This window comes from Fusarium coffeatum (assembly GCF_003316985.1).
Source record: "Fusarium coffeatum strain FIESC_28 chromosome Unknown BRIP53273_contig_50, whole genome shotgun sequence".
NCBI classification, from domain to species: Eukaryota; Fungi; Ascomycota; class Sordariomycetes; order Hypocreales; family Nectriaceae; genus Fusarium; species Fusarium coffeatum.
Genome location: NW_022157847.1, coordinates 1 through 27868, shown reverse-complemented (window position 1 = coordinate 27868; position 27868 = coordinate 1). Strand labels below are relative to the sequence as shown.

At 46.6% G+C, this 27868-nt stretch overlaps 8 protein-coding genes across 8 annotated transcripts; 4 read left to right on the top strand and 4 right to left on the bottom strand.

The window, feature by feature from the left end:
• Positions 1-3068: 3068 nt before the first annotated feature.
• Positions 3069-3575, bottom strand: FIESC28_02290 (uncharacterized protein; the record flags this gene model as incomplete). The annotated part of the gene is made up of 1 exon (XM_031156440.1): positions 3069-3575. One exon carries the CDS (start codon positions 3573-3575, stop codon positions 3069-3071), a length of 507 nt encoding a protein of 168 aa, XP_031019463.1.
• A 1348-nt stretch (positions 3576-4923) lies between these two features.
• FIESC28_02289 (uncharacterized protein) lies at positions 4924-6027 on the top strand (the record flags this gene model as incomplete). The annotated part of the gene is made up of 2 exons (XM_031156439.1): positions 4924-5577; positions 5635-6027. 2 exons carry the CDS (start codon positions 4924-4926, stop codon positions 6025-6027), a joined length of 1047 nt encoding a protein of 348 aa, XP_031019462.1.
• A 710-nt stretch (positions 6028-6737) lies between these two features.
• On the bottom strand, positions 6738-12501 carry FIESC28_02288 (uncharacterized protein; the record flags this gene model as incomplete). Its single annotated transcript, XM_031156438.1, has 9 exons — positions 6738-7379; positions 7507-8533; positions 9716-10461; positions 10513-10748; positions 10801-11231; positions 11276-11579; positions 11628-11886; positions 11933-12311; positions 12368-12501. The coding sequence occupies 9 exons, from the start codon at positions 12499-12501 to the stop codon at positions 6738-6740; spliced, it is 4158 nt and encodes a 1385-aa protein (XP_031019461.1).
• Positions 12502-12967: 466 nt separating this feature from the next.
• On the top strand, positions 12968-14803 carry FIESC28_02287 (uncharacterized protein; the record flags this gene model as incomplete). The annotated part of the gene is made up of 6 exons (XM_031156437.1): positions 12968-13562; positions 13618-14106; positions 14157-14378; positions 14443-14551; positions 14613-14740; positions 14799-14803. The coding sequence occupies 6 exons, from the start codon at positions 12968-12970 to the stop codon at positions 14801-14803; spliced, it is 1548 nt and encodes a 515-aa protein (XP_031019460.1).
• A 790-nt stretch (positions 14804-15593) lies between these two features.
• Positions 15594-16801, top strand: FIESC28_02286 (uncharacterized protein; the record flags this gene model as incomplete). Its single annotated transcript, XM_031156436.1, has 3 exons — positions 15594-15730; positions 15783-16366; positions 16419-16801. The coding sequence occupies 3 exons, from the start codon at positions 15594-15596 to the stop codon at positions 16799-16801; spliced, it is 1104 nt and encodes a 367-aa protein (XP_031019459.1).
• Positions 16802-20417: 3616 nt separating this feature from the next.
• Positions 20418-21649, bottom strand: FIESC28_02285 (uncharacterized protein; the record flags this gene model as incomplete). Its single annotated transcript, XM_031156435.1, has 2 exons — positions 20418-21316; positions 21370-21649. The coding sequence occupies 2 exons, from the start codon at positions 21647-21649 to the stop codon at positions 20418-20420; spliced, it is 1179 nt and encodes a 392-aa protein (XP_031019458.1).
• A 1156-nt stretch (positions 21650-22805) lies between these two features.
• FIESC28_02284 (uncharacterized protein) lies at positions 22806-24175 on the top strand (the record flags this gene model as incomplete). Its single annotated transcript, XM_031156434.1, has 2 exons — positions 22806-24059; positions 24140-24175. The coding sequence occupies 2 exons, from the start codon at positions 22806-22808 to the stop codon at positions 24173-24175; spliced, it is 1290 nt and encodes a 429-aa protein (XP_031019457.1).
• Positions 24176-24810: 635 nt separating this feature from the next.
• On the bottom strand, positions 24811-25936 carry FIESC28_02283 (uncharacterized protein; the record flags this gene model as incomplete). Its single annotated transcript, XM_031156433.1, has 3 exons — positions 24811-25229; positions 25306-25399; positions 25448-25936. The coding sequence occupies 3 exons, from the start codon at positions 25934-25936 to the stop codon at positions 24811-24813; spliced, it is 1002 nt and encodes a 333-aa protein (XP_031019456.1).
• Positions 25937-27868: the final 1932 nt, after the last annotated feature.

Sequence of the window (27868 nt, the reverse complement as noted above, 5' to 3'; positions counted from 1 at the left end):
CACTAGCAAGCATGGACCGCAGCTGTTATCTGAGAGAATTCAATGCTCTCTCCAACGTGCATTCTTTTCTTGGCAGATCCCCCAGAGGGATCTATAGTAAGGGTCTAGAGGCGTATATCCGCATCCGAGGTAAAGATAGCTCGATCGTCGGAGATTAGATATAAAAGAAGTAAGAGACCTTCATACCCCTGCAGCTGATGGCACCAGACTGTCTTGGCGGACGAGAACCCGAGCTGACTAACGTTCAGCTAAAGGCCATGATCTGCGGGTAATAAGCCACACGTGCCGCACAAAGAATCCAGTGTCTCACAGATTCGGTCTAGACGAATAAGAGCGGAGGCTCATTGATCAAAGATGGACATTTCACGAGTCAGGTTTCGGGGCTCTAAAAAGTCAAAGCAAAACATCCACAGTCGCGATCTGAGCGTTCTCCATCAGGTGGCCTCTGCTTCGCTGACATCTGCAAGGCGACAAGTTTGCTGCAGACAATTTCTGACAATGGCGACATCCTTGGACGGTAAATGTTCCGAACGCAGCGCCACCCCGAAATAAAATCTGACCACTAACGCTCGCCGCCACCATTAATCAGTCTTTGCTTGGGAAAAGCGCCGACGCCACTCAAAATAACATGTTCTAGCTCGTCCATTATCTTAACGGTCTTGCACGAACTTCCCCACTGCCATGCAAACCCCTTGGCCCCTTGAAACGTGCCTTGCAGAGCCTCCTCGACGGCGAATCAAAGGCGCTGGGGGTCTGTAGTAGCTGCGAATCACCTGCCGGAAATAATCCTTGGATCGTCTTGGCAGCCCGTCTCTAGCGGATTTGCACTACCAAATGGGTCTAGTGGGTATGCATGGAGTCATGGGTCAATCGACTTTCCGCATCGAGGTTGTGTTCTTTTTAAGATCCTGGGAAAGTTCTTTTGCCTTGGTCGTGATCTACTGGCCCCGTGCGGAGCGTTCGGGAATCTCAATGCTAATTTATGTCGATCGAGCATGATCTTCATTCTTACTTTGGCAAGCACAACATCGCGAGAGGTTTTCTTTCAAGAAATTTTTTTTTTGTTCTTTGTTTTGAAATGGAAGGCAAACCCTAAGGATAGAAATTAAGTTATTCAAGCTGAGGCATAGAGTGCATTACACTCTGCGGCGCAGTCACTATCCCACTAGCCTATTTTAAAACCCTTGCAGTGACTTCTGGTTTAGTTGGTCGCTACCCTGTAAAGGCAAAACGGGTCCTACAGCGCAGCATGACAAGTTGACAATTACTCTCAGACGATAGGATGTTCCCATCCCTGTAGATTTCAGCGTGTTATTGATTGCGGGTTCTATTCTTGTCTATCAAGGGGCATTTATCTCTTCCCTTTCTCCCGATACAAGAATACTATTGCAATAACGGAGGTTCGGGTCCTGCGGCTGCTGATCTAACATGGTTTTGGTCAGCACGCGTATCAAATAGCGGGGTCGCTGATAACGAACCGATTAAGTACCTCTGCCATTTCTGTATTTATGCCATACAAAAATCGCCTGGGCAATGGAGGATTCGCAAGTCTCGACATCGGCAGCCTATACCGTGTCGCGCTCCCGTGGCAAACAACCTGGTGAATCTCTTTACAACGTCAGATTAAAAGAAATGAGAAATGCTAAGCGGCTAGCGATCTTCTGATGAATCTGAATCCGATGACGAGATTGAGCCAGGTCAGTTCGCGCAGTGTTACTGGGTAAGTCCTTCCGCTTAGCTGATTGGTTAGGCGCTGTGGTTTTACACAAAATGTTCAATCGTAGAGTTGTCTTACATACCGATGAAACCGTCGTCAAATCTGGAAAACGCATAGCACTGGGAGAAGCAGAGGCGCTGAAAGTCGCTGCTCATGCTGGAATCCCAGCTCCACTCGTTCACGACGCGTATTCTACTTCCGACGGTCAGGGCTGTATACGCATGGACTACATCAAAGGATAGCCGCTCGATACAGTGTGGCCCGACATGTCAGTTGAGCAGAAACGGGATATTGCCCGGTAAGTTCGGGAGCTGATCGGGAAAATGAGATCCGTGGCTCCTCCTGCTCATCTCATTGGAGCCTGTGATGGTACTGAAATCCGGGATACGAGGTTATACTCTACATACCATTCCCCAGCGTGTCGCGATGAAGGAGCCTTCAACGACTTTTTGTTATCGGGTCTTTACGAACATACTCCCCCTCTAGTGCGGGAAACATTTTATCAGCGACTACAAACTAATCATCGGGTTGTCTTGTCTCACTGCGATCTTACGCCTAGAAACATATTAGTCCAAGACGGGAAGATCCAGGGACTAGTTGACTGGGAAGATAGCGGATGGTTTCCAGAGTACTGGGAATATGTCAAGTTTTTTCCAGCGTACTGCTGATAAGGATTGGAAACTATATGCAGAAGATATCTTCCCTGAGCTGTATCATGATGAGCTGGTTGATTTTATGGCAATATCGAAATGGCAGAACTCTCAACTAGTCTGTCTGAAATCAGGTAGCGCCTTAGTGCGTTCGAAGCCATTTCGCAGGCATGTTCCATGGCGCAGAAGTAAAGGGCTTATCCTCTGACTCCAAGTTTCCGGTGGATCATCGCATTCAGCCTTGCGTTATATTGCCCCGCGGTTAGATAGCCGCTGTTGTGGAGTACCTACAGTCACAGGGTTCAGAACAACCCAATATGTCGCACAAGCTAGCTACTGCCTCGTGTACTTCCGGTGCCCCAGAACATTAACACAGCACAATACGAGACATAAATGCGTGACCTTCAAGTGCAGCTTCACTTCTAGAGTTGGGAAATACTACCAGAATTCTCCTCGCGATTATATTGATACAGCCACTGGGTAGTCTTTGTTATCGCCGACTAGTGGCTCTCTTCTTTGGACGAGCAGAGATCAAGCTTAAAAATCCTCTTCGGCATCTTTGACTAGCTAGACTGACCTGAAAACTGCCGTGGAGGCAGAAATAGGCAGTAGATCTCTTTGACATCGGTGCGCAGTCCACGCCATAGTTACAAATTCGATTGTTTTGTGCAACTATTCTCCGCTACTCCACTAAGTTCCTATCAAAGGAGCGCTAAACCGGTGATGGTGAGAGCTGTCGTCACTGTATAAAAGCTCCTTGGCAGTCCCGTGCTACCGCTGTCCTTAATAAAATCAAAACCCTCGGCGGCGTACTTGTCACTGTCGACTGTTGATAGTTTATTTCCACTCCTGTCTAGGATCCTAGCTTCAAAGGTATGCACCGCATCGGGCGAGAGCGAGTTGCCCTTATCCTTGATTTCCTTAACGATAGCTGCAGGATCCCATTCATAGGAGCCCGATGAGAAAGATAGGTCGCTGACAAGTTCCCAGCCAAACGTGCTGCTGTCCACGTTGCCAAGCGCATGGAACCAGAGGTCAAATTTACGGGCCTCTGGCTCGCTTAGGGAGCCTTTGGTGGCATCCCACGTGATGTTGATGGGTTGAGTAAGGTCAATCTTCTTGGATGAATCAGGGCCAGTGAACTCGAAAGCGTGGATGGCGTTAAAGAAGGCGCAGCTGAGAGTAGAAAGTAGAAGAGCTGAATGCATCTTGGCTTGTGAGGCAGCTGTTGATACCCAAGGAGGGTTATTGAGCAGAGCGGGCAAGGAATCGACAGTAGGGAAGCGCAGTGCAGATCCAGAAGTCGGGGTGCAGGCACTGGGTCTATAAGAAAACTGCAGATGTCTCGGGATCACACATTTATCCTAAATGTAAATAAGTCTAGGTATATTTGCCTATGATTGGGTAAAGAGTTTATCTTGTTGGTTGACCCTTGAACTGTAGGGGAGAGTGCCGATTTGATCTATGTCCCCTGTCGGGTGGGTCACAGACTTGGCACAGAGTCTAGAACGTGACGAATGCCACGTTAGTCGGGCGAGTCAGGTTCCGGCCTAACACTGCAGATAACTGACATGCTGTTATTGAGTACCAAGGTGAAAGAAAGAAAGAACGCGATGATCATCACCTGAAATAGAAGTTAAACTTTAAAATAAGTGTAAGTGGCATTGAGCAGAGAGAAACATGTTAGCGTGAGGTTTACAGACTTCCACCACTTAGATCATGTCAATCTGATACCTTAACAAGGATGGCAACTGTGTACTTGAGCACAGGTGCCCGTAGCTTCCACTCTTACTTACATCTAAGCCCCGGAGAGATATATTTACCGAAAGCTATTGTACACCAATCTAACATTAAAATCAGTTAAACACTAATAGTCCTTAGGACTCCGTCTCTTCCATACTCAATAGATATCTTTTCAACTCGTACCTATTCTTTATCCCAGGACTGAATCAACTAGACGCAGGATGTAGCACTGGCTGAGAAACTCTATTAACCGACGGCACAGTAGATATGCAGTTGAACCAACAATGAACGACCAACGACCAACAACCAACAACCAACAACCTTGCTCTAGCGTAGTCCAGACCACTTGAGTAGTATCGCATCTCGTTGTTTAGACCTTCAAAAACGCTTTTCATTTGATTCTGTATAACTGATAGCCAGGACTATTCGAGCACGTGGGCTATCTTTCCACAATTGGGGGCGATTTAGCTTAGCTAACAGCCAACTGCATGTAACTAACTACTGTGCCGTGAGTAAAGATGGAGATATTCTACGTACAACGAATCAGAATCCTGCTATCAAGGTCATCTTCTTCTGTGCGTTTACACAGAGCTCGGATGGCAGAGAAGCCGTATGGGCCTGCTTGATGGCTCTTGGGCTTAGTATATGGTTGTTGAAATAAAAACAGGGGGGATAGAAAGTATATAAGAGGTGTGAGAATTCCTCAAGTCTTCATCTTCTTCATCCACCAGAGCACAGCCTAGTTCAAGGAAACATTTATCCTCCGCCCTCTTCTCTTTATCTGCCTATACTAAGACTTCTGCCTCAGTAGCCATGAAGGCTATTCTCCCCATCACCGCCTACATCATGGCCTTCGCCCAAAAGGCGTCAGCTCGTCGCTTAGACTGGGCCGGAGAGCCTCTGAAAGCACCTAGTTCTGTCTTTGTGACCTGGGAAATCGCCCACGCTACTGGCGATCAGATCATCTTCGTCGCCGATAGTGAGGCAAAGTCTCTTCTCACCTATGCCTGCGACGATAACGTGACCCTTGATGGTGTCTCTATTCAGGTCTCAGCAGACGAGACCGGCAATGGGGATATCACCGTCGGAGATGCACGCTACCCTCTCGAGTTCGAGCTTGCCAGGTCTGGTGGAGTTGTCTGCGAGGCCCGATGGAACGCTGATATCACTGCCGTCGAGTGCGAAGTCCCTTGGACTGCTGATGGTCCTAGTCTCTTCCAGAGCGAAAGCCTTGAGTACAACATCACGGCCCAGTGTCTCGGTCGAGCGGCTGATGATGACCTCGTTATGGTCGGTGCCTTGACCGACGAGGAGATGCAGGTCTTTCCTGCCATCGACGAAGAGGACGGGGCAGATGAATCTGACTCGAAACATCTAGAGTCCCGACAATGCTGGGACCAGGCTCCGGTTGTTAAGAAGGATGGAAACGGATACCCTAAGAAGTGGAGACTCCACAAGCAGATCACGGTTCGTCTACATGCATCTTTTCTTGCACTAATCCATAAGCTAACATATGTTTTCTAGGACCGTATCCACTGTGGCAAGGGCGACTGCGAAATGAGCGCTGGAAAGGAATGGTCCGTCACGCACTCGGCAAGCTTCTCTCTCGAGGGTCTTGGAAAGGCTAGTTGGATCTCAGGTGGCTATTCTGTGGCGTGGACAAGGGGCAACTCCCAGACAGCCACCTGCGCCGGTAGTAAAGGACAGACCATCTGCGTTGCGCATTGGCATGACCACCAGGAGTACTCTGTGAAGAGGGAGCGTTGGAACACTTGTGCGCTTAGGCCAATCAAGGATTCTTACTACACCTATTCGCCCTTTACCAAAGGAAGCAGACAGTCATTTTACTGCAAGCGTTCTAACTGCAAGGGTTCGGGTCAGACCGGATGGGTTAAGAAAGGCAATGGTGTCTGGTAGGGAGGACTGGCTAGTCTCCTGACAAAGTATCAACTGGGTCCATAAAACGGCAGTTGGACGTGCCATAGAAGCCTTTACTGTTCAAGTCTACTGAGTCAACTTAACCAACACTCCTTAGGCCGTTCACGAAGGCCCCTTTCAAAAGTATGTCCCAATGGTACAGCGCTATTATGCACATTTAATTGGGACAGCACATGTTACATTGGTTACTATGATGCTGTCTAAAATAGAATGATATATCAGCGAACTCATATTCAGAACACTGCATATGCGAAAGGGATGGCCCTGGGTAGGAGGGCATTAGCAGAGGCTTAATTGGTCACAGAAAGAGTTTTTGTACTCTGTAAATCAGTCCGGTCGCTGCGACACTATTGATACCAAGCGGAAACCATTCTGCTGCTTACATCTGCTCAGTGCACATCTACCCGGCGGCTGAGACGAATGTGCAGCCCCAACCCTCTAATGTTGTGCGTGGGCATTGATTCAATCTTCACCCCCGGGGTAGGTGACGCATGTCGCTACTTTGAAGAAAAGGAAAGAGGGCATAGGCACATGGAACCACCTCAATACGATTAAGACAGATTTCGGCGAGGAGAGGCCATGTAATACTAGTGATGCCTGACTACGTGAGATATGTAATGCTTTAGTCTAGAAAAGGGAGTATATAACACTGTGTTCGTACTTCTGCAACCTTGATCTCTCGGCGAATTTTAGAAAGTCCAATTCAACTCGGCTTCTATGTTCTCCCAGAACGGATCTGTACCTAGGTAGTCAAGTATAGATAAATCGAAAGCCTCAGAGTTGATAGGAGAGACAGTGCTTGCTTCGATCTGTTTAGACAGACCCTGGAGAAGCCTCCGGGTACGAGTGCATCCAGCGTCTAGAGGTTCCATCTGAGCAAACAGCTCAATCGCACGACATACAGATCCATAGCAATCCATTTTTTCGGCCTCTTGTTTGTCCGAGATGATGCCCAGAACGAGGACTAATGACACCTGGAAAAGGTTCCAAGCGCTGTTCCAGCAAAGAAACTGGTTTGGGGCCCAGTCTATGACCATAAGGTCGACACCTTCTTTCGCAATCTCGATGCATTTCCGAGCTTGAGCTGCTTCGCTAGCAGTTTCCTGTCCCCATGGCTTCTGATTCAGCGCTGCGGTCAACAAGCCTGGGCGGTAGAGCATGAGCCGAGTTGTAACCCATCTCCACCAAAGAGTCGCCCGCGCAGTCTTGAGACTTGGTGGGCATTGCTCACGATGAGCCAGAAACATATGCAATGAATCTTTCCAGGCGATGAGCTCACTATCCAATTCATCAACTTCCTCTGGGCTGATCAAAGGTAACTGGACAAGGCGCTGTTGCACACGTGTTGCGATCCTACAGAACTTCTCACTAGCTGAGAGGGATATTGTTCCATAATCCTAGGGTGCGACAACAAACATGAGCAAGCAGGTTCTAACAACAGCGTTTGACGTGGCTTACCAGGTTTTCCAAAACCGACATGGACGAAGTTAGCGTTATAGTTGGATCCCAATATCTCTCACTAGGACGTCCCAGAGTAGACGAAGCCCATGTATCCAGACAGAGGATAGACCACCAAGTCCGTATCCGCGTTGTTGTTGAGCCATTTGCAGGATGATAAGCTGGATTCGTAGAAGATTGTGAAGCCTTCACTCTGTGCAGGCCCATCGCAACGGCCATCTGAAGAGTTGCTCCCATAACAGCAGCTGCCATATTGGGCTTGTTGAGAAAGTGAAGTATCATGCCACTATACAGAGCCAATGCTTGGACCATGTAGAGGTGGCCAGAGCCAAAAGAGTTGATGTTTAGATAAGTTAGAGCTCGCTTGTAGAAGTGGTTGTGCCCGTTGAAGTGGATCGACTCTGACGCCATCGAGCCCATAGCGAGGACCATATTCATAAGAGCCAGCCATGGGCCATCTTCATCCTCTTCCGTGTTTGATTGAAAATACCTCTGACGAAAGTCGGCTTCGTCGACCATGGGAATCACAGGATGTACGTGAATAAAATATGCATTTATAATCGGTATCTCATCTTCTTGCAGGGAAACCATGTCACCCGGACTGTCAGCCAGAGTTGAAGGACTTCGCCAAGCTTCAGTGCCCTTGGGAATGCGTTCTTGCACATGAGGAGAAAGGTGGGCGATGACTTTTAGAATGGTAGGAACCGAAGATATACCCAGGTATGAGGCATTGAGAGATTGTCGCGAGAAGGCTAGTCCGTTGACGTCGTCTGCTACGCGCGATGTCTCACTTTCAGTCTCGGATATTTCGTCCCAAGTGAAATTTTGTTCCAGCGGGGGCTCTAAAACTTGCAGATGGTCCTGCGGCTCCATCTCAATCGAAGGTGGAGGCGGGTTGGAAGACTGCAGCCGTACCATCAATTGCTGACGGGTCATTGACGAAAGTTCATCAAGTGAACTAGAAGGAAACAATGTTCCGATGATCTTCTGGGCCTTTGCGTAACTATCGGCAAGTTCGGTGTGAGATCTGCGTGTTGTGTTAGTTCAGCGATGGCAGGTACTTGTCCGTCGGCGCGTTACTTAAGAGATACATTGTGCCTCTTTTTCCTTGCGGGATAGTGACAGAGGTGTGGAACGAGGTAGTAGACGCATTGCCGACAGGGAATAGTCTCGCCCTCACATTTGACACGCCGACGTCTGCATTCGGCGCATGATGAAGTGACCCGGGGCTGTCGGCTTTGGTTGTTAAATTCCTGGGCGCCAATTGTCTCTGGGATGTAAGGCAACTCCATGGTCCAACTTTGCGCCCTAAATCAGAAGAGAAGGTTCCAATTGTACAAAATGATACGAAGGGTAAAGGAAAGCCTCCTGTCGAGGATTCAGAGCTCGGAACTAGCTTCTGATCATGGCCTGTCAACAAGCTTAGGCAACCGTTTAAGCTGACACTAAATGGCCCACAGGGCCACAGTGCCCAGGACGCGTTCTTGAAGGGTTGTTTCAGAGTCCAGGTCTGTAGATGACAAAAGCATCCCTATTGCAGGGTCAAGAGAGGTGCTGTCGGTCATCCAGATCGGTAGTTTGTGGACAATCTCGTGTAGTTGGAACAGGTATCTTCTGATTCATAAAGAGCATCACCGAATTGCAGTAAATTCTTCTTAATTGAGTTTAGTCTCTATGCACATAGCGTAAAACAGAAACCTCGGCAATGTCTCGCTAAGTTTAGGCTATACTGAATATGGCAAGTGAGCTCTGCTGCCACTGGAGGACACTAGCAAGGATATACAAATTTCCGTGCTAGCTCACGGCATGTCCGAAGCTACCCTGAAGAGCTTTATTAGTATGTTGTTTCCTCTGCTGCATAAGAAATGGTGAAGTTGGTAGGCAAATGCCTATAAAAACAACTAAATCTATTATCTGCGTGATAAATCTCGACTACTGAAGTGGTTTCAAAATATTTTCTGCTGATTTTAAGGTTATGGAAAACAGTTGTTCAAGGTGTTGAAATTGGATGAACTGTTGGCGGTGGGAGTATTATGCTTAACGTTGGAGCCAGTGGGTGAGAACTAAAAGCACGCTAACTTGATTGGTCTTATCTGACCGCTATCATGAACATTATCTTATCATGTATCTTATCGTAAGAGTAAACACGTGCTATCTTGTCGGTACATCCCTGCCCAATCTAGAAGTTTATTCCGGTAATCCCAGGTACCTGAAATTAGGCGCGTTGAGATCCTGACTTTCGGTACAAATGTCGACCACTTGGGGATCATCCGGCATAACATCCAAGCAATTGTCGCTCAATACACAGCCGTCGATCTCTTCAAGGACGAGTCCCTTTGTAGGCTTTTCAGAAGAGATCATAAACTTCCCGTTCTGCGCTTCGACCTTGACGCCTCTGTTCTCAAAGGACAGGTACTTGAAGGGCTGTGGCCAATCAACATCCCGAGAAATGCACTCTCCAGACTGAAAGACGCGTGCAGCCAACACGTGCACTTCTTCCGTAACATTATCGATCACCCCAGATAGAACGTTCGTCGATCCATTCTTCGCAATTGCAACATTTTCCTTTCTGACAGTCGGCTTCATTTCCTTTCCGGTTGCTATGGACAGAAACCGAAGCTCCACATCAACATGCGTCTCGTTCTGCAGACTACTCGAGATCCAGAGCTCGTAGGTCGAAGACTTTTTCGGACGCGCATGGCAGACACTCCAGTCATGATGTTCGCGCTGCACTCCAACCGCGATCGGACACAGCGCTCGTTTGATGACGTAGAAGGCTGGTTTCCTTCGCAGATAATGATCTACGATAGACCAGGATGTCGCGGGCCAACAATCATTGAGCTGCCACACCAGAGCACCGCCACATCGGCGATTCTCTCCCCACTGCCGTCGCCAATTGCGATACGCGTAAGTCATGGCTTCGCTCTGTGCCAATTGGGTCAAGTATACCCAAGTCTTGGAGACGGTGTCAATTTTCATCCCGATTTGGAAGTGCATAAAACTTACAGCGAGATCAGCAGAAAAACGAAAGTTTTCCATAACGTATGTTGCGATGCGTCGCTCGTGCCCATCTGCTTTGTTGTGAAAATCGAGAACATGTGATTGCGGGTATAAGTCCTCCCGGTTCTCGACAAAACCTTCGACGGTCTTGAGAACTGGAAAAGCGGCTAGTCCGAACTCGCTGTTAAATCGCCCGCCAATCTCGCCATACCTCTGATACTTCTCTTGGGTTCCATGCCAGACTGTAAAACGGTGAGATTAGATGCCGATAATTTGAATTGAGCCATCACTTACCATTCCATTGATGAACATCGCCAACATTGAGGTCGTCGCTGGACTTGCCGTTCGAAAATGGAGAACCTGGCCAGTATTGAGTACCGGGCGTCTCTTTCTCCATTATCGAAGGAAGCAGGTGTTCGTAGTAATATCTTGCTGGAAAGTTGCTCTTGAGCCAGCTTTCGGGGTTCTTATCGTCGTAATCATAATCAAGGTGGCACTGTTCTTGCACCTGATAGTCCTCGTTGTTGCCGGCCCAGATGACAATGGACGGATGATGTCGAAGGCGACGGATATTATTCTCGGCCTCAGCTTGTATAGAATCCGATAATGCAGGCCAGACAGGATACACCCCGCAAGCGAACATAAAGTCTTGCCAGACAAGAATACCCAATTCGTCGCATATATCGTAAAATGCATCGTCCTCATAGATGCCTCCGCCCCAGACTCTTGCAGGAATTAGCTTGGTATTGTTAAGAAGAGAGTGACGTACCTTGTCATTACTTGGTTGCCGTCAGTCATAAGCTGGAGCCAAGCACGATACTTATCAGGATCTAGACTGGGAAGAAGACTGTGAGCTGGGATCCAACAAGATCCACCGCAGAAAACATCAATGTTGTTTATGCGGAAGTAAAAAGATTGTCCACGGTCGTCTTTCTCTTGCACAAGCTGACTCTTTCTAAAGCCTGTCTTTGTCTCCCAGGTGTTGAGAACCGTATTCTGGTATGACGCGTTGACTGCAACGGAATAGAGGCACTGCTCTCCATACCCAGCGGGATACCAGAGATTTGGGTTTTCTGGTCGTGTCAATGTTTGACATGTTGAAATCGGATAAGTATACTAACCAAGCTTGAATTCTGATGCATTTGTACCATTCTCTGCTTTCTGGGCGACACGCAAGATATCCTGATCTCTGTATCCTATAGTGAAAATGATTTCATCGACCAGACCCTCGATGTCGGCGACTATCTTTCCAGTTATAGTGCTTAAGTCGTCGGAGACATCGTAATCGACGCGGACGTTGCTTATGTGCGTGTGTGATACCTCGAGCCTCACAGGCCTCCACGGCCCGGCTGTCATCAATACTGGGCCCCAGTCCCATCCCTGTTGAATCAGCTCAAATGCTTCTAAAAATTCATGAAATACTTACCCAATGATACTGCGCCTTGCGAACAGCCAGACGGCTCGCCTCTCCATTGAAAGCAACAAACTTGTGCTCCGAATGCTCCTTTTCAAGTGCTCTCCCAGCTAATAAAGCGCTATCAAACTCGATGGAGAGTGCGTTGCTCTTGGATTGCTGAAGTAGAGCTGTTATATCTACGCGATGACTCAGGAACATGTTATCGCTCTCGAGGATAGTCGTGCCGTTCAATCGCACGTGAGCGAGAGTGTCAAGGCCATCGAACAAGAGGTAAACTTGTGCATTGTCGGAGATGGTAGGACCATTGAAAGTGGTCTCGTACGTCCAAGAGTGCTCACCAACCCATTCGACATCAAGCTCGTTTGTACCAATGAATGGGTCGGGTATCCTGCAGACCCCGCGTGAGCATGCGTTTATAAAAAAACGTGAGGGAAGATTTATTACTTTTTGTTGTTCAGTAAGTCCAGATGAACGACAGTTGGGACCTTTTCCACCGTCATCCAGGTATCATCGCCCTCATCGGAACGTTTCAGCTTCCAGCCAGTGGCTAGGTCAACGATATGGGTTGCGGCTGCCATGGCAGGTGATCAAGAAACCAACAATGAACGGTCGGTGTCCATGCGTGGTATGCTTGGGTGACATTGCACTTTTAAAGATTCCCTGGTGCAACTTTGTTTCCTCCCACAGTTACCAGTCAAAAGGGAAGTTTAGTCCGGTCCAAGCTGCGTCGAGAATGCAACATTACATTCGCTCTACCCCATCAGTGACGATGATCATCAGTCCACCAACAAGTTATTTGCATAATGTAACCCACTTGAGCGCACCATCTTTCTTTTTGGGGTCACAAGCTAAGGCGGTATTTCGGACATTTCTAACCTCGTCCTAGTGCGCATCCCTCCCGTTGACAGAACCCTGCCACTTCCCCGCATGCCGATCATGTCAATAAGTACCGTTGCAATGTATATATGGATCTTCCGGGGCCATTGTCTTATCTTGAATTCAATTCAATCACCCGACCCTCGCCTTATTTCACACTTGACAATCATGTCTAAAGAGCTTGAACAGCCTCAAGGTGATCATCTTCAGAATGTCACAAGCGAAAAGAAAGAAGCTATTCAGACCCCAGAAGCCATCGCAACAGCGCTCGACAATGTAGGAGCTCCGTCCCCGTGGGGCAGAGGCCATCTACAACTGTACATGGCTTGTGCGCTGATCTACCTGTGTTCAACCATGAACGGTTACGATGGCTCGCTTATGGGTTCCTTGAATGTCATCCCCGAGTATCAACAGTACTACGGACTGGGCGACAAAGGCTCGACCTCGACAGGCTTGGTCTTCTCCATTTTCCAGATCGGACAAATGGCCGGCGCCTTGTTCGTCTGGATATGCGACTGGAGAGGTCGGAAAATCACCATTGCTGTCACTTCATTCCTTATCTGTGCTTCTGCTGTTTTTACCGCAGTGGCCCCAACTTTGTCTTCCTTTATCGGCGCAAGGTTTCTCCTCAGCTTTTTCTCAACCATTAACACCGTCGCTGCACCAATGCTACTCGTCGAGATTGCACCACCACTTTATCGAGCAACTGTGGCAGGAATATTCAATACCTTGTGGTACATTGGAAGCATCTTAGCATCATTCGGTACGTATTCTCAAAGTCCACCTCACGCTGACCAATCTGACTTGCCCCGTAATAGCGATGTACGGCGCCAATATCCACTTGAGCGGCAACATCAAGTGGCGGCTCCCCCTCTGGCTGCAGATACTTTGCCCCGGAATTGTCTGTCTTGGCAGTTGGCTACTCCCCGAGAGTCCGAGATGGCAGGTCGCCCAAGGAAGGATTCAAGAAGCTCGCGCGTTTATTATTAAGCATCACGCAAATGGAGACGCCGACCACCCCATAGTCAACATCGAAATGCAGGAGATCCAAGACTCGCTCATCGAGGTTCAAGGCCGATCCCAATGGGCTTGTTTTGATCTACGAAGCCTTTACAAGTCTCGCAATCGGCGATATCGTCTTATGCTAGTTATCGCCATGTCCTGGTTCGGCCAATTCTCAGGCAATAACGTTTCGAGTTACTATCTGCCACTTATGGTTGAGAACGTCGGTATCACATCTACGAACATGGTTCTTTTGCTGAACGCATTCTATGCATTATCTGGATGGATAGCTGCTACAATTGGAGGTATGTAAGCGTTTACAAAACAAGCAAAATCTTTTACTCACAATTAAAAGCTCGTCTCCATGATGTTGTTGGTAGGCGCAAGATGCTGATGGGATCTTGTCTGGGTATGTCAATTGCGCTTGCTATCGTCGCCGCCACCGCAGCCGAGTATGAGCGCTCTGGTAGCACCCCCTCAAGCTCAGCAAGCATTGCATTCATCTTCATCTTCGGGGTTGTGTTTGCAGTCGGCTTCACTCCGATGCAACCCATCTATCCAGCAGAGGTCCTAGCTAGTAAGCTTCCCACCGTTCAACTGCTGTTTAAAGCAGCTATATGATCTTTCACTGACACAGTTAGATGACATGCGAGCCAACGGCATGATGGTATATATGATAGCTTCAGGCGTTGCAAGCTTTGTCAACACCTTCGCAGCTCCAGTTGCTATGAAGAATATTCGATACTGGTTGTAAGTACATACTCACAGCCATACTGTGATCTATTTCTCTGACTAATGGTTCACCGCACAGCTATGTATTCTTCGTGTTTTGGGATCTATTTGAGTTTACCTTCATTTACTTTTTCTTTGTGGAGACGAAGGGTCGGACTTTGGAAGAATTGGACGCTGTGTTCGAAGCTAAGAACCCACGTAAAGCGAGTACGCGACGGATCACAGACGTCAATTGTTAGGTCGATTGTAACTAGCAATCTGGTAGTCTAAATTATGAACGGAACATCCATTGCATTCTGGGCTCTATTAGAACATTTCGGATCAATGGAATAATATGTTAATAATTTGTTACCTAAGATTTTGTTTTATAACTACGGTAATAATCTTTTGATAACTGCTGCGCATAACTAGCTTACGGGCTCTTGACTAAATACGGTTTACCTTACAGGTACACTGTAACGAACCAGGGCTAGTGGCCGATGCCAGTGAACGCTAAGCCGGGATTTGGTATTTACGTCTAAGCTTATTTCAAGAGCCGAGAGCGTTACACCAGCATACCAGATCTGAACTCCGAGACTACGTTAGACGCTAGAATGGTGTTTCGAAATTCCGTCCAAGATCATGCCTAAGCCAAGATAGCAAACCTTACCGATTCTCGGCGCAGTGAGGAAAATAGTTAGATTGCGGGGTCGATAAAGCAGTAATATGCGGCCAGGATGTCAGGTTGATTAACCCAGCGATGGAAAATGGGAAAGATCAACGTCCCAGCTCTAGGGAAACGTCAGATGCTAATTTGATCTAACGGACACCAAGTTAAACCAGCAGATCATAGCCCCTTCTAATCTAACTTATCCTTGAACACTTGGCTGAACTTGCACTTGCATTAAAATAGAAGCTTCTGATCCTGAGGGTTACCGCTGGCCAGTGCACATACTATCCAGTAGGAGAAGGTGGATAAAGTTGAGATTCTTATATAAGATGAGATTAAGACCCATGAGGCCTTAAGACTGGCACCAACAATGCTTTGCCTTTACTAAAATATCCTCGACAATCAATATCGATGAAGCGCTTCGGCCTTTTTGCACTAAGTCAGGCTCTGCTTGCACTGGCTGCCTCCCTTGACACAGAGCTCACCGCGCGCCAACAAGGCAATAGCTTCGCAGGCGTCAACTCCTTCTTCCTCCATGCATTCAAACAGTAAAGTGGTCCCTCTCAAGTCCCGTAATTATATGACTGACTGGGCATGCAGACAGGACAGGTTAGATGTCCTGGACGCCATCCAGGGTGCAAATATGAAGGTGCTACGAATCTTCATTTCACCAACTGGCCAGAACTTCAAAAACACTGGTTCTGTTTCAATGCCTGACATTGAGCCAAAGACTGTCGGCGTATGGGACGACACTCAGCTCAAGGCCATAGATCAACTCATGGTCGAAGCTCAAGCCCGAGGCATCAAGCTCACCATTGCTATCCATGACCGCTACCAGCTCGGCTGCTGGGGAAGCGATGCCTACGTATCGAAGTATAAGCTGCCTGCCGTGGACTGCAACACTGAACCAGCTAGTGCCAACAATGTCGAATTCTGGTATTCGGACAAAAACTGTATTTCCGATTTCCAGAATCGCATTCGTCACGTACTTGAACACAAGAACACACTGATTAGCGGAAGCCCAGCCTGGAAAGATCTAAGCAGCCACATATTCTCGTTCAATATCCAAAACGAAGGCCAGGGCCATTTAAACAATAATATTCCGCCTCATCCGTCGTGGTGGTGCGATCGAGCTGGCTTTATGCGGGGCATTATGGGTAGCAGTAAAGTTTTGATCTCCACTGGTAAGTGGCCATGCACTTGGAGATGTCATGCTATGACTAAAACTTTATCTAGGTGGCGGAAACGAGTTCCCAAATTCAGACGTTGCAGAGAACTGGGCATGTACGGCTTTGGATCTTGTCACCATCCATTCTTACATGGGCGTCAATGAGTTCAAGAATAAGGGTCCTGTCGCGCTGCAGCACGCAAAAAGCGCCAACAAGCTCATGTTGTTTGAAGAGTTCGGTGCCGCGGGTGTTAGCAAGCCTACCACCATTAGTCAGCATATTGATGTCTTCAATGGTCTGGGTGTACCATGGATGCCTTGGCAGATCAGCAAGCCTGGTAACAAGGCTAAGGATTATGAGTTTTGGACTGACGAGCCTACCTTTGACGTCGTTAAGGATGGCTCAAATAATGCACTAGCAAAGAACGCTGCACAAGGATGGTCTATTTAGAATCTAGGCGGCTATTAACATCGGGGATTACTAGGTATTAACTAGGGTTACAGTTGCGTTTCGATATTTCTCCCATAGCTGCCAATAACACCATCTTATGAATGACGTATGAGATAGGAAACCTCCAGCGATACATATAGAGGCAATGAGATGTACTCACTGGACCCTGTTAACACCGTCGTGTATATTAAACCCTTTATCTGGCTCGAGTCATTCCTTACTACAGGGATCCTGAATCTTGTGACCTGGGCCTTTGTCGCCTATACGGTTATTAGCACTGGGCCAAGCCTTGTTTTCTCTTCCGTTACTACTACTTCCATTGACCGAGAACCCCGCTCCTATCTCAAGCAAGAATGAAGACGATCGAGATGGCGACTACCTTGCCCACCACAACTCGGTTTATGGAAACCCAGATTGAGTCAATTACCTGCACAGACGAATCAACCAACACCACTGAGACATTCGACATGCAGCCTATGGCTATTACCAAGATTGATGGGACGAAGCTCGTTGCCACTAACACAAGATGTTGAGACATCCGTCCCTTCTACTGCCGCAGGCACAACTGTGGCTGGAGCGCCCATTCGTGGGCATGATATCATTCCAAGCCCGTATGCCATCTCCAATGGCGATCCTTACGAAATCAAATGCAACTGGAGATTCAATATCTATCAGGCAATAGGCCTTGACACCTACACAGCACCTTCGAGGAATGCATATACATCAATATCGTTACTAATATATCCAGAACGATCTAGGGATTCCTGTCATGAGTGCCTCGGTAAAGCTAGACGACAGTGAAGGGGAAATTCTGTTCAAAACACCTTCAATGTTCCTAGGGTTGGTTCTTCTTGCCATAGGTGACGAAAGCAAGTGAACAGTATCTAATTACAAACCATGTACTTAAATGAACCGGAAGCAACCGCCGACCGATTTGATTCGGAATGATATTTTAAGACTGGAGATCTGGTTACTCTCCAAGATAGAAAGATAATCTTCCAAGGACGAGCGAATATGGATTGTTAGTGTCCCCCATTGTACTCTATTCGCTATTACGGGAAACGTCTAACTTTGCGTGAGAATAGTATTTAAATTTTACACCTACAAAATTAATCAACCCCAAGTCGAAGCCTGTTTGACAGCGCTCGTCTATATCCTCGAGAGCTACATACAGCCTGTGCCAGATCCACACTGCGACACTCGAGTAGCTGCTCTGGTGCGGGTGCGTGATGGTGTCGGAAAGGTCGACTTGGAGAGAATCAGAACTGGTCTTTCGGAAAATCTCCCTGCATATCAACTCCCCACGGTGCTTCGCAACTTGGGACAGCACGAGGAGGTGCCAAGAACATGGTCAGGTAAGCTTACGGTGAGGACAGTCGTTCAACAGTTCTTTTCACAGGACAGTAATGACCGAATTTATGGCGATGCGATAGAAGTCATGGATATTAGTGATTTCATGAGGAAGAAGATAGGTAAACTTTGGGACTTCTCCGGAATGAGTCAGTAGACATGTCGCCTTCGAGCAGACTCATAGACAAATACAGTTACTACATTTCTTCTCTCTAGATAGCCGCACGTCCGATTAGACATTTCCAATGAGCTCATCTCTCTCATGGGACATGAGGAAGCTGCAACAGCTCCTTGACCGACTCTTCGATGCTGCCTAGAGACCGACGAATCTGCTCTTCCTTGATGACCAATGGGCGCGGGAGAACACAATGGGCAGCGACTGGTAGTTCTTGGCTGAGTGCCTGTCCTCGAATGCGAGCGCATCTTGTGTGCTGGTGTTTCCGGAAAAGGTTATATGTTCATGGTCTCCGTTAGTAACTGGAGCATCATATTTCTGAGACATGATCAAATGCTTCGCCTAGGTGTTTGTTTGACAATGCACAATCGAGTGAGAGATGTATGACCTTTATTGCGGGAGACTCCATCCCGTCTTCGTGTGGACATGTTCTTATATACCATGGCCTAGGCACGTAAACGACCTTGCATCCCAGGCACGAATGATCTTGACCTGTATGCGAGACACGGTACCTACGTTTGGAAGCGCCCGAAAGTCATATGAAGATAACTGCACATGCTCTTCAGCGAACGTTGTGATCCCAATCAAAGTGGTCTTTGACTTGTGCATAGAACATTCCATCTGTGAGAAAATCCCATCCTGTTATTGCCATTGCTTTCGCAGATATTATTGTCCTGTCATACGCAATGGCGGTTCCCGCGGCTTTAGCAAAACCGCCGGCTGTGTGGTTTTTCGATCCATCAGCAGTTGGAATACCGATGACCGCATGTAATGGGGTAATAATGTAGGAACCATTTCCTTGGTCTCTAGCCGCGGAAACGGGATCGTCTGTCCTCAGGAATTCGATACCTTCGACGGCGACGTGTTCCGAAAAGCACTTACACGACGCTTCTTTCACTCGCAAATCAGCATACCCGGGTTTCTCTTCGATCTTTACGCTGCAACCAGTCGTAAGCGCGCCAGCCTCAAGACACTCGCGAATCCTCCTCGCAAGGTCTCTCGTACTACAAATCGTGGGACTTCTCGCAGTTTATCCGGTTTTTGTTAGTACTGGTATGGTATTCGATGAGGGTTTAGGTGCTTCGATAATTGCGCCGGTGATCTTTTATGTAGGTAATATTTACTGTCGTAGCATCGAGACTTTAAAATAGGCTGAGACCATGGCTTCAAGTGCGTTCATCCCTCCCATGGACTGGGTCCGGCATGCGCACTGACACCATCATAGGTTGCTTGTAAAGTGTGGGGTGCAACGGACAACAAGCCTGTACAGCCGAGGGCGCCTTTCTTCGTGTATTGACTGTCAGACATTGGGTGCATGTACACCTGTTAGTTCGTGAGATCTATCCACCTGATCCTATTGCAAAAGTTTGCACCGATAAGCGCAAACATACCCATCTCACTAGTGTGCCCTTATGGTCCATTATTTACTGTCTATTCGTTGTCTCCATCTCTCGTTCTGATATCCTCTAAGCACCCGTCATCCGCAATACCATAGTCTCGGAGTAATTGTGTTGATTTGAACTGTACGACTTGAAAACTGACCTTTAAAAACCTTAAATATTTAGTCTCGGAGCCCATTAAAGGTTGAAAGATGCTATCCGGATTCGATCTTGATATATAGGGTTCGTGTTAATTAAAATCTCGAATCACTTCCTTTTCCATGTTAAAATGACAGCGCCAGGAAACAAGATGATCATGACTGAGAACCAATGGAGCCCAATCCACTTGCCGCCCCAGATTATACCGAGACGGAATCCCTCGGCCATAAGTGGCCCCGCCGCAACAGCGCTCAATGCGTTCATGGCTTCAACAGCAGCAAGCACGGTGCCTGCTCCAGCGTTATTCGCCATGGTAAGCAACAGGCTTCCAAGAGCTGGATTCAAGCAACAGCTCACGGCAGACATCACAGTCGCTGTGAAAAATACCAAACAAGTGGTCGGCAAGCCCAGCCATGAGATACACAATCGAGAGAATAAGCAGACAGGTACGAGCGATCCAGGCATCCTGCCTGTTAGCTGGTACTCGATACCTCCAGATTACCCTTTGTGCGAATAGTAAAACGACAAGACAGTAGTAAAGTATCTATGGCATTTACGCTAACGTAGCTTCAATCACGTTTTCCGGGCCTTGTTGGTATATCTTGGTAATCTTGAGTCCTGCGTTTTCGAGCAGACTATGCCATTGACTCTCTGTTCGCTCACGACTGACCAACATAGCCATCATTGTCCAGTCAAGACTCGTCTGCTGCCAGGGCGCTCCAACATCTCGCAAGACGGTTTCGTTGATAATAAGCCGAGAATAGTCCTTGATCATAGCGTTTCGTAAATGGGATAGGATAGTGGCGCACTCAACATCAGGCCAGTCGTGAAGAACAAGACGCATAAAGTATGCTTTTGCGCCGTGGTATTCAACTGGTTGAGGAGTGAAGAAATCATGAGCAACAGTTTCGATGGTACCGGGGACACTGCCACTAGATTTGGCCTCAGCAATAACTGAAGGCAAGTCTTGCAATACCAATCTTCCTGGCGGCTTAGTGTCTCCTGAAACTAGACCCAACATTTCATGGCCAAGGCCACCACCTACATCCACTATCCAAGGAGCACTGCTATCTTCAGCTTTGAACTCCCCAAGTCGCTCCTTATATGGATAGAAATCAATCCAGCGAGGTCTAGCTTTAGCGTATCCAGTCATGAAACTGTTGAAAGCGGATCCTAGGCGAGCGTTGTCTTTTAGAATACTGAAGAAGGGCTTGTCGGTCCTTAAACCATGTTGGACAGGTGAGTTGTTTTCATCCTTGGGAATCTGATATTTTGTCTTTGCGAGAAACTCAGGAAGACCTTGAAATGTTGGTATCATGCCTTCAAAGCTGTAGATCAGGCCACCCTCCACAGTTGGGTCCCTGGTTGACATAGAAAATGGCGTTCCTATATATTGCTCTCGGCCAACTTCTTTAATAATTCCGTTGGCTGCGAGATGCTTCAGAGCTCGAGCTGTGATAAAATGTAAGTGTTACGTATACTAAACAAGGGAGCAGAAATCATACCAACTAAAATTGGGTCGGCTTCCGTGCCAGCTGCTAACTGCTCGCTTCCTTGAGGGGCCTGTCCAAGTTTTTGGAGTATTTTCAGATCGAAGAGAGTTCTTAGTGCAGCAGTTCGGGTAGGCTCTCCCCAGCCAATCCTTGCAAGTTGTTCTCCCGGGTTCTCTAATTCTTGAATAAGTGCACTTGCTGAAGCTATCAGAGCTTGCCTCGCTAAGTTGTCTCCTGTCTGAAGGAGCTTTTCGCCATCTGCAGCTATAGACTGTAGTAGTAGAGCTGCCATTGTTAAGTTTTATAATAGGTTATAAAAAGATAATAGAATAGAGATGATTTGAGATGTATATTGTAAAAATAAAACCCAACTGCCTTTTAAGTCAAGTTATATATCCTCCTTACTACTTGATAAATTATAACGCTACGTAAAGTTAGTCAGATTATAGTTAATTCTTACTGTATTGCGCATTATAATATTACGTGAAGTTAGTCAGATCATAGTTCCCTCTTACTGTATTGCAGATTACAATATTATACAAAGTTACCTGGTAAGCATACACTCCCAACAGTTTCACCAATTGCAGTTAAATACATTAGTTCCGAATTATATTACACAGTGTGAAAAACCGGTTAGTGCCCGACCGCGTCTGATAATGGCGTTAAGTTCACTAGTAACACAAGGTTTAGTGTCGCTGACGCGTACTTGTCAGCAGCCTAAGATTCCTTCGATCAAACAAGCCTTTGCTTATCCACCCCATTTAGTCTTGCTTATCGCTTATCACCTGTATAGACTTGACATCTGAAATGCATAGCCCCCCTCCTCTATTGGTGTTCCCTTTTGTGTATTAAATCAATACTTGGCGCTAAAGGTTGGAGGATATGTGCGAAGGTGCCATAGTGACTAGTGCGTGTATCAATGCTGTGGTGGTCAGGCCAGCTGGAGGTAAGCAGAAAGCACAGAATGGGGCATTGGATTACAGGGTGCGCTTGTATTTGTTTCTGTGTAAGCTTATCACGCGCAGCCTGTTGAATCCACTCTGTTTAAGAGTAGTGTGGCATTTAATAGTGGCTTAACAGGGCTCAAATATAGATTAAACTTTGCGGATATGCGGGCGAAGCTCTGGAAAAATGTCTTTACCATTGGATCACTTTTACCTCTCCCACATTCCGACATAGCCGGCACGGGTCAACAATGCCTCTTGATTGGAGGTCGCAGTAAGTGGTGGATGAAAGAGCGGCTTCCTCGATTGCTTATACGTAGCCTATTGATGGTTTGTCTAAAGCTACTTTACGTCTTGTCTATCCCTCCAGTCCCTCTCGAATTCTGCCAACCTATACCGCTTTCGCGAAAGCGTCTCGCGTTCACTTTTCAAGTTTTCACTGAAAGTGCCGACGTTTTCCGCTCTTCAGCAACAGGATGTTAACAAGCAACACAAACCCAGAATATGCCTACGATACCAGAGCGATACAACAGTATTAATGAATATACGCAAGATATCATTGAATTCATTGACACGCCCCTAGTCCGCCAGATTACTGGGGGTATCCACGTCAACGACTCACTCATCTACAATGCCTGGGACGCCCTGCCTAGCGACTGGACATCCTGGTGGACATCATTTCCAGATCATCGCATAGCGCAGCAAGACCTAATAGACAATATTGATGAGTTGGAATCTTCAATCGCGACATATGACGAGATGGATGAAACTCAGCGACATCGACCCCTGCCAGACCGACCAGAGTCGCTGTCCAAGTGGCTCGATAGCGTGCAGTCACTCGCCCTCCCGCGGAATCAGCGACCTGGCAGGGTCATGACCCTCCCAGAGATTCTAACAAGTCGCATGAAGACCAAAAAGATTGCTGAAGTATCGACAGCCGTAGCATACATCCACAGCGTGTGCCAAGCCAACAACATAACCCACGTCATTGACATGGGCTCGGGCCAAGGGTACCTCTCAATCTCCCTAGCTTACCTCTTCCCGGAGCTACAAGTGCTGGCCATCGACGGCAGCGAATCCCAGATCGCAGCCTCAAAAGCCTGCGCAGGTAGTCTTGGCATTCCTGAAAGCAGGGTTCAGCATATGCGGCGCTACATTGACGGCACGCCACCTTTGGCGGATGAGATAGATACCTGGGCTGGAGGGGAGAGGTGCATGCTCGTCGGTCTTCACGCGTGCGGGAATCTCTCTGAGCATATGCTACGGTACTTCACCACCGTCCCGTTCATTGTGCGCCTGGGCGTCGTTGGATGCTGCTACAACCATATCGTCCCGCGTTCTACCACCCATCCCGAAGGATTTCCAATCAGCGCAAAGTTGCGAGAGAAGAACGTGTCCCTCAGTGCTACGGCGCTTATGACGGGTTGCCAAGCCCCGAATAACTGGGCAAGGGCAGATCCAAGAAAACAAGAGTCCGTGTACTCCAAAAGGCGCTTCTACCGAGCTTTGTTAGAGAAGGTCTTCCACGATAAAGGAATAGAACTTGACAAAGAGGACAGACCGACGTGGGGTGTGCTAAACGGAGATATGGCTAGCTTCAATGCGTTTGCACGTAGGGCAATGAGGTGCCTCGACGTTGACGAGAGCAAAATCAGCGATGCTGACCTCGAAGCTTACGAGGAAAGGTATCGAGGGTATGAGGGTAAAGTGGCGATTCTCTGGACGCTCAGTGTCCTGTGCTGCAAAGTTGTCGAGAGCGTAATTGCCCTTGATCGGTACTTGTTCTTGACAGAGACTGGGGGACAGGATGTTGATATCATACCGATTTTTAATTATAGAATATCACCAAGGAACTTAATGCTTATAGCTGCTAAGATATAAATGTATTCTTATATAACCTGATCTTCTATGAAATATGGCTCGCTTTTATTAACAGTCAAGGCGACGACTTGGTGGTGTGCCTGTCGGAAATAGTTCACAACTCATAACGCTACGTTCAAACCTAGATGCGTTAAAATAATAGAATTACATCTCTATTTAATATAAATTAGTCGAAAATCTCATCAGACTATTAGACGAGTCCATTGGACGAGTGAAGCGCGGTTGATAATAATATAGGCAATAGTGCACAATATGATTCCCTAGCCGTATTAAAATGTTTGTGATTGGTTCTGTTGAAGTGGGATTTCAGCGTGGGTAAGTCCAGACAAAATCGATCGGAAGAGAGTCTTGGTTTTCCCCGTGTGAAGACTTTGCTTAAGGGATGCGCAGGCTTCCATTTATGACTTCTACCCTCTCACCCTGAAAGACAATGGTGTTTTGGCATTTGTCAGTGTCTCGAATCCCACGAATAGTGGATGTTCAGGAATACCTGCTGGACGCTGACTTAGTAATAGGTTCTTGGTAAAGGGCATTCTGTGACCCAAATTAAAGGCCAGGGCGTTGTAAGCTGGCTCTAACACTGCTGAAGTTAGTGGGCTTGCACATAGTTTTAATGATAGTACAGGGACTAACTTGGAACCATGTTGTCGGGAATAGTACCATTGCACAGCCACTTAGGGATGGGTTTCTGTTTTGAATCCAGTGCAGTGTGTAACTCGAGGGCCGCCTTCACACGCACACCAACGTCCGTGGATTTCCACACGTCCATGCCTTGAATACGTAGTGTCTCGGCGATGTGAGAGATGGATGAGATGCCAAAGCTGGTATGGGCAAAGTCTCGGCAGGTCTCCTGTGTGATGCCACTAATTGGGAAGGTATCTTGATTCTGCCAGTATTTGATAATCTCCGCGGTGGTATTGATCCCACCACGACCTTGCACGGGATACTTCCCATCAGTAGTCAAATAGATATACGCAGGAACCCGAGCGGAGAACAACTCCAAGGACTTTTCGTACAGCGCTGCATCTTCAAGGAAGACAGCGGCTCCTATGGTAGACTCCAGCATCACCACGAAGTGTAAGCAGAACCGCTAGTGACAGTAACAGTGAAGAAGTGAACCTACCTAGTTCCCAGTTTCCGTTCTTCTTCGGGGCGCCGTTCTCAATGAGGGGGATGTAGGCGTGTCGTAGCATGTCAGAAAAGGTCTTGATACTCTTCTTGGACCACTGTTTATAGCTTGAGCGCATGATTTCACCTGCACGTACCCAATTAGCGGCTGACCAGGCCGCCTGCAGTAGTGCGTTGGTGTTGTTGTGACCATGGATCGTGCCAGACCAGGCATTCATATAATGAATTGATTTCTCAGCATAGTGCTTATCTTTCGTAACCCACCATGCCAATGCGTTCATGTATGCAGCCATGGAATCCTCGCGCTCCTGATAACACCCAATGTTTGGGGTCGATGTCGGTCCGCACTCGATTGTCTCATATGGCTCAGCCGTTCGCGTAGGCGACATAAGCGACGTGTCAAGCATGGAATCCAATGCTTCCTTCCAAGGATCCTTCCTAGCCTTGATCTTCTTGGCAATGTAGTCGAGCTGTGGCCCGGAGACGAAAACTCCTGGATGAACCCATGTCTTCGGCGCGTTGGTTGGAATAGGACGATAAGGAGTCGCGTCACCATTACTCGCTGCATGTACGGATTGAAATGCCAAGGGAGCTGACAAACCAAGCAGTAGGGGTTGGAGCTTCATCTTGTTTGTGGAAATAGCGAGAATTTATAATGTGAGAATAAAGACTTGCAATCGCGGGGTCACAGCGGTCGCATCGTCGCCTAAAATGGTCCAGCCCGTTTATTTCCACCAATACTATCCTAGTTGAATACGAGATTTTTCCACGAATTAGCTTATCACGTACAACTTCTTGTATTGCCTAATATTACCAAGGTATAGGAACGTTCGTAGATGAGAAGTATATCTCAGGAATTAACATCCCTGATCGTCGATTACACCTCTGTGGCTGGCAAGATTCCAGGTAAGTGAATCCGCCGTCTGGGGCCTGGACGTACTGAATCTACATGGATACTGACAAACGATCCTTGCCTTGTGGCTAATAGGTCCAATTTTCTTTTCCCAATGACGTCGACACCACCTTCCTTTCCCACCTTGTCGCTGAGCCAGGTGTAAAGCAGCAGTCTGACAAGGCAACGTGGGGAGAAAGTCTCTTCTTGATGGGCCACTTCAACTCATCCACGGCGCACACGATATCGTCCCGGACAGAAGTGCAACAGCTTTGGCAGTCTGTGATTCCGGAAGAGGCTATCGCTTACCCGTTTCTGGTCCACGGCATGCTCGCCCTATCGGCCATGCACTTGGCCAGCTTGCGGCCTTCGCAGCGAGCGCGGTATAAGCAGTGCTGCAGGCGGCACCAGGCCGAAGCTATCCCCTAGCCAGTATGGCTCAAGGCTTTTTCGGTAAAAAAAGAAACCCCTATCAGCCAGGGTAGGTACCCTGTAGTACAAAAATCAGTAGGGGAGTAATATAGGCAAAGGAGCAGGGCGCAGGGTTATTAAGTAAAAAAGGATTTAAGTAAAAAGGGAAGATACTAATTAGCTTTTAGGGTTAAAGAAAAAGTAAAAAAGAATAAAAGAGAGTTTTATCTTTAGCTTATAGCTATAGTAGTAAAAGTAGTAAAGCTAGCTAAGGAAGATAAATAAATAAAAGGTAAATAATAATAAAATAAAGAATAAATAACTTAAAAACGAAATACCTATAATATAACTATAATAATATATTAATATTAGTTATAGGTCTTAATAAGTTTACCTATAATTCTAACTACTAGGTTATAGTTTGCTAAATCTGTAAGATATATTTAATTCTAAAGCTAATAAGCTAGAAGAGCTATTTACAAGCTAAGCTATACTAAATAAAAGGTAAGATACTATAATTAACTATTAAGCAGCTATTAAGCTATAAGCTATACCTAGTAAAAGAGCTATAATAGTAAAAGCTTAATAGGAAAAGGCTATACTAGCTAGTAAAGGGCCTTACTATTTATAGAGAATATATTTATACTAAGGATAATAATAAATATAACTACTATATATAGTATATTAAGACTATATATAACTATATACTAGCCTATAGTAAGAAGGTATTATAGTATACTAGTAATACTTCTTTCTAGAAAGTATATAAGCTTTAGATATATTTTATAGCAAAGGGGTAGATTAACTACTTTATTATTATTATCCTTACTAGTAATAAGAGGAAAGCTACTACTATTAAAAAATAAAGGAAAGCTATTTAAAGATCTAAAGGTAGATATTATTTAAGCTTTATATAATCTAAATAGTAAAGCTAAGATTATATAGGGTATTAAAGTATTATATATAGACTAGGTACCTTAGTATATAGTTATAGGTTTTACTACCTATCTATAGAAGCTATATAATACTAAGATCCTATTATTATATATACTACTACTAAGTATAGATATAGGTAAATCTATAAATATAAATAAATCTAGCAGAAATAGTAATTATAATAGTTATAGTTTCTAAGGGATAAACTAGTCTATACTAGGTTTATATTAGCAAATATATAGAGTATAGATACTAAGTATTATAAAATATTACATTTCTTAATAGTAAATAGAGTAGATTAAGTATATTTAGGTAAAGA